The 6,538-nt window shown below is 38.9% G+C and overlaps 1 protein-coding gene across 2 annotated transcripts in view; it reads right to left on the bottom strand.

Moving 5' to 3' along the window:
* Positions 1-2,534: 2,534 nt before the first annotated feature.
* RGMA (repulsive guidance molecule BMP co-receptor a) overlaps positions 2,535-6,538 on the bottom strand; it is a 38,176-nt gene continuing 34,172 nt past the window's right edge. For both annotated transcript variants that reach the window (XM_075207710.1, XM_075207711.1), the window contains exon 4: positions 2,535-6,230. In XM_075207710.1, the coding sequence (XP_075063811.1) occupies positions 5,541-6,230 (690 nt within the window). In that variant the 3' untranslated portion in view covers positions 2,535-5,540. The remainder of the gene's footprint in view (positions 6,231-6,538) is intronic.

Below are 6,538 nucleotides of genomic sequence, written 5' to 3'. Positions count from 1 at the left end.
TTTGACTAGAATGCATGAGTATCATGCACGGGTTACCTGACCTACTAAATTCTTAGTGTGTGTGTGGAAAAAAAAACCTCAAAAAGGGCTGAAATTTGGTATACTGACATTATTGACGAGTTGAGGGGTCAAACTCATTTTCGTGAGGTAATTTTACCTCATGAACACATGTGTACAGTGGTGGATCCAGGGGGGTGCGATCGGGGCAATTGCCCCCCCCTAGCAGGGGTTTGCTGCCGACGGCTGCACAGTATGTGTAGGTCCGTTTGGCAGTGACAGTGTGCTGCCCGGCTGCTCCGATTGTGGGTTTTAAACACAATCAGAGCAGCCGGGCAGCACACTGTCCCTGCCTGTCACTGCCGAGCGGACCTGCACATACTGTGCAGCCCCCGGCAACCTCAGAAGTCGGAAAGGGGTCGGGCCTAAATCGCCCCGCCCTTACATCCCCCCGGGGAACAGACATTTCCTAGATCCGCCCCTGCATGTGTAGAGGCGTGTGTTAGTGTGTGTGTGTCTGTGGAAAAAACTATTTTCTCAGAAAGGGCTCATCCAAATGACCTAAAATTTGGTATATATCTGACATTATTTGACAGAAAAAAATGCATGAGTATCATGCACGGGTTAACTTGTATAATATATATATATATATATATATATATATATATATATATATATATATATATATTTCTAATTATGTATACCAGATGTCACATATAGTGAACACTCTTATATTCCAGAGATTGTTGATCGAGATATTAAAAAAAAAAAAAACCTTTGAAATCACAGACATGAAGGCTTCCTGTGTTTCACTCCTTAACACCACCCCGAAGAATATACAGGTTTGCCAGTCAAAAAGTAAATGCAGAACTATGTTTACTTACAGCGTATGTGACATGTAAAGTTCCCAGCAAAGAGAAATTATAATTATAATTTTGATCCCTATTGCCAAACTGGTGGCCCTCCTGTGTGCTGCTTTGAGCTTCAGATGTTTAATGTGGCAGTTGGTCAGGGTGATTTTGGAGGGTGAGGGAACGGGGTGGATCTAAGCACCAGCAACGGTACTTCCACAGCTGCATTTAATGCACGTAATTTGCTATGACGTTAAGTATGCATTGCTGCGTTTAAGCAGACCATAAATACTTTTGCTATTAAAACAATCCTTACAATTAACAAACTATCACAAAGCATTACATTGAATAAAGTTGTGATCCTGGGGTAAGATTGCTTTCTTTTGCACAGTGGATTTAGTCTGTAATAGCTTTTTATCAATCAATATCTTATATTCAACTACATAAGTGTAAATACAATCCAAAATATCCCAAATGTGTCAAGTTATGGGAAGTTTTACATTAAAGTGTATTTGACTAGGGTCTGAAGACTTTATGGTACACCTTATGGCATTCAATCTTCAACTCCTACTCTGGAATGTCCTCAGTTTTGTTGTGGATAAAGATAGAACAACCTGCACCCAATCAGATTCTGGGAATGGTCATAGCAGCAGTAGAGGAGTGTGCCGACGCACTGACCTGTCCATTCGTGATAGTGAGGACAGGGCTACATGTAACAGGAACACGGACATGACGAGGAGAGAAATGGGGGCATTCAGGAAACCACAGGTAGATAGTGGAACGAGCAGGTTACCCCACCAGCACAATGCTGAGACAGTGGCTTCATATTAACTACAGTTGAAGATTGTGGTGTGGTGTATATGAAATAAGCACGATACATCCAACTGGTATGTATACATCTGTGTATTAATAGCAATTTTATATAAGGCAACAAATATTTTAAGTTGCACAACAATTCTGAAACACCACCATCAGCTTGACTGAACAAGTCACTGATGTGAAAGTACCAAGTGACCCGGCGATCATTCTCCTAAACAGTCCAATAAAAATCTCAATAAATCATTGGACAAACGGATAATGCACATCTGCAACTCGGTGAAAACCCTCAGAGCAAAATATTTGAAAACAAAAAAACCCCAAACAACTAAAAAAACAAAACAAAAAAAACCCCACATACCTCCACCTAGAACGACACTAATAAACAGAGTGGGCTTTATAGCCTCCAGAATAACTCTGTATCTAAATTTCACAAAACTTAGACCCCATGGTACCAGTTCAATGGCACTTCAAGTCCTGGGAGTAATTAATTAACTCCACATCACCACACCCCATGTTTATCTCTTGCAAATACTTCCTGTTCCTCTCCACCTTTATTTTCCCTACCCCACCATCCCCACAACTGACTAAAAGCTGCTCTTTTCATTATTTTATTATATTACATTTTTATATGCTGAGCAGTCGTGAGAGATTTTAAGACTAGTGTGTTTTGGCTATTACCTTTATTATTTTTCTCTCACAGTACTGCAGTATTATGTGAATAGTCAGCACACATACTATGCTCCCTGTGCACACTTCCCCCTCCTCTAGATTAACCTTTGTAGCCTGAAAATTCAAGTATGTTCAGGTTCTACTGTTGTAACTGCTGTGTTAATAAAGAAAGTTTTCAAGAAAGAGAATAAGTCAGACTTCATGTTAAAAACCTTTACTTGCATTTTTTTCAATAAATAATTTACATTATCTACATGAGTCAATGTTTATGAGCATATTAAAGAACACATTTTGTTTTCCCTTTTGCTTTCTTACGGTATTTCTTCATCACTTGGGTCTATCTTGGCATAATTTAACCAGAAAATGTGTTAAACATAACCAAAATAAAGTGCTTCACCATTTTATTTCTAAACATTGATTTATCAGGGACAATAGGACAGTGGTGTTAACCGCTAAACAGAGTGGGCATTAACACTAATCAATAAAGTATGTAATATTCAGCATACTAGACACAGTAACATGTTGTGTCTAAAGGATTACAACTCCACTAACTACTAGCACTTCATAGTAAATGGCACTGCACTTGGAATAGGGAACAGCTACTTAGGACTTGGATCCATCAATTCAATTAGATTGACACAGTAAGTCAGCCTTTGGGACTTGATAAGCTGGCACACCATCATGGTAAATGTAGTTCAGAGGCAGCTGGATTGTCAAAAGCTATCTATACATGTGCTTATTAGTACTTAAACTCCAGCAAAATACGGGTTAAGCAACCTTGCCATTCAATGGATACCCTTTATCAAACCAGAGCTCTCTGATGATTTGATGGAGTACAACAAATCTCATAGAAGCAAGCTGTCCTCTATCCAGAGTGCCAATTGTCTTTAACTTCTACAATTCTTCTCCAGCTGATTTCTTGGAGTTGAACAGGACACTGCACAATGAAGACCAGTTGCATTTTTTTTTTTTTTTTTTATAGTGGATTTTTTTAATTTAACTGTGGATGCTCCCAACCCAAGTAGCTGCACCGAGAGGGATGCCAGATTCAATAAAGGAGGAACAAGAATTAGAGTTAGAGGCGTTGCCACTAATTCAATCTCAGAATGCTAGACATGAATGCATATCTGCCGAGAATGTGTTGTAACCCTAAATGAAAATACATATGCAGAAAACCTTGCGAGAGCTATGGAAATACCATAATACCAACCAATTTTTGGACAGGACCCCTCCCCCCCCTTTTTTTTTTTTCCTTTTTCTTTTTTTAAAGTGTTTCTATACACAGTGGAAGAAGCCATTGTTTGGGCTGAACCAATATTCATGACAATGTAGATGGATTCACTAGTAACTTCTATCACTGAAGCAGGGGGCACTTTGTGTCGTCATCCTGAATATTGTCAATTAGTTTCTAGAGAAATTAAACATCCTCCGCCTTCCTGGACACAAGTACACTTTAAAGATTGTGTTCCCATGCCAGTCAAAAGCATGATAACTGCTGCTCGATACATATTGTATTACTGCTGCTATATAGCTTTTTCTGCATCTGTTGAACCAAAACCACAAAATTACCCATGAGTGCTTTAAACTTGTGCAGCACATCAGTGTAAGTCAAGGTTAAGCTTAATAGGGTGAAAAGTAGTTACCACATCTATTTTTTTTTTTTTTTATATACTGGAACACATTACATCTCTTCCTATGTACATTGACACAATTTATAAAAGAACCACAAAAGCTCCATATATTATAGGCAACATAAATTACATCCAACACAAGTTGCATTTTTTTTTTTGCTTTACATCTGACTCCTATAGGTATATATTTACACTATACATCTGCTCCAGTAATCGGTGTCATACAAGTAAATAGTCTGTACTATGAACACCAGTCTAAAGACCAGGCTATTCTACACACCAATCCGGCATTTATAACTATAATATAATGAGTTCTAGAATGTTGCTTTCATCACATCACAGTGATATAAGCGCTCTTAATTCCAGCCCAGAGGCTGTCTGAAATACCTGCTGTTTAGTTCCTATAGTTCCTTATCTAGATGTACCTGTAGCTAAGGGAAAACAGCATGTACCTTGACCACTATGCCCATAAAAGTGCTCCCATTAGGGTTATATTTGACATAGTGAAATATAATATGTTAACCCAGGCCTGCAGTTGAAGGACTTGGATATTTTTTACTGTATGATTTTTAAACCTTAAAGGGTGTCATCAGGATTTTATTGATTGCATAAAACTCGCATCAATTTATGAATGTTCAGATTATTATTTTGCTTTATGCAACAATTTTTTTTTTTAAAGGGCCCCCGAAAAAGTCATAAGTGAATTGTTATTCTGAGGCCAGTGTTAATGCACCAGGACTGTAAAACACCTATTGAGAGAAAATAAATGTTTTTATCTATGTCTCGCAGTGGAAATCAGTGTTTTATCCACTACATCATAGGTGTACAATGGATATAAAAAAAGCTTATTGCTACATTCCCACATAAACACTTATTAAACATTGTTACTTTATCCGATTCCGAGTGAGCACCACTAAATTATTCATGCAGTTACAGCTCACAATGAATCACAAAAGCCACATTCACAAAATGCTAAATTTCACAGCCAACATGATACCTGCAGTACCACAATTAAGCCAGAGGGGATGCTCTTCTCCTCTGTGTGACTTCAAAATGTTGATTCTATAGCTGAGGTATGGTGCACATAAGCTCTGCTAGGCAGATTTACCAGCCACGCAACACCTATGTATGATCCACAAATATTGTGTGTTAAAGAGATGCACAAGCAAGGTCAAAAGGTCTCAATTCAGCTCACCTCAAATTCATCACTTGAAGGATTACACACACCTGTCTTAACAGCAATGCGAGGCGCTGAGCTTGATTAAAGATACAGTTCCAAAAAGATCTTAACATTGTGTTTACACTTTGGATCAAGGGCAGATGTGGTTTCACTAGAACAAACCCACAGAAGGGTTATGAATTCCAAGAGTGAATGTTGCTGCCACCATCCTGGTGTTTAAAAGATATTTACACGTACATTTAGAAGCTGTTAAATACATCAAATAAATTATGAATGTGATTATACAGGTGTTACACGTTGTGCTTTCACAGAAACAAATGGATCTTGGGTAACTAAGCCTGCACCTCTGGAACGACTTACTCATCTGAAAAGATTTACACAGTAAACATAACGTTACAGCAACAATGAAACACAAAACACAAAAGTCACAAGGAGCTTGGTTATCTCCAGGCCTAATCGAGGAGCTGCATTTCCAGGCCCCAAGTCCGTGGTCCTTTCATACAGATGGATTTTGTCCTTGTTGGAGTGTAATAACTTCACATCCTCAAAGGCATAATAAGCAGCTAGAGTGAAATTCACATCTCCTGTAGTAAGAAGGTCGAACACACAGGACTGAAAGTAAAGGTCCTCAACTGGCAGCTTCTCTTTGCACTTGGCTCCCGCCATTTGCGGGGTGAATGATGCGCCATTGGAAACCGCCCCTTGTCTCCGAGGTCCAGTTTCTGGGGTTTGGGAGTGAAAGGTTCTAAAGTCAATTTGCTGATTCTGAGGACAACCCTGGAGGCACAGATAGAGTCCTTGGTTTTCTTTGTCCTCCACCGCATTCACCACCTCCTCAGGCATACGTACTGCAAAGGTCAGATAGTGACCCACTTGCCGAACCACTATGGTAGTTCCAATGTATTTGGCTTGAATCTCTATGTGCTGCCCAGCCACCTTCTCAATAATTTTCAAGCTGTTGGCTCCACTCTTGTCGCCACCATTCTTTGACCCATCTGCGAAAGCTGCAGGTAGCTCGTCCATCTCAGCCTGGTAAACTTTCTGATCAACACATTCCTGGAAGTTCTTGAAGATTATTGTTATCTGCAATGAGGAAGTAAAAGAGAAATCAATATAAAAATTCATACTGACAATGCTTGTTTTTTTTTTCTTGTTTTTTTCTTTTTTTATACAATCTACAAACCCAAAACAAAAATTTGAGAAAGAAAACAAAACAAATTAAATTTATGTGAACTCCCTCATGACCGAATAGCCGGAATGGTTCTTAACAACAAAGGCATGATTTGTAGATATTGTCACAGGAGCAAAGTGTATCAACAGATGCATCCAACTGGTTGAACTGTTGAATAATGCAGTGGTGGACAAAATAATAATACAACATTCCAACAGGC

Source organism: Mixophyes fleayi, chromosome 4, assembly GCF_038048845.1.
Source record: "Mixophyes fleayi isolate aMixFle1 chromosome 4, aMixFle1.hap1, whole genome shotgun sequence".
In the NCBI taxonomy this organism is placed as follows: Eukaryota; Metazoa; Chordata; class Amphibia; order Anura; family Limnodynastidae; genus Mixophyes; species Mixophyes fleayi.
This window is presented reverse-complemented; position numbering and strand designations above follow the sequence as displayed.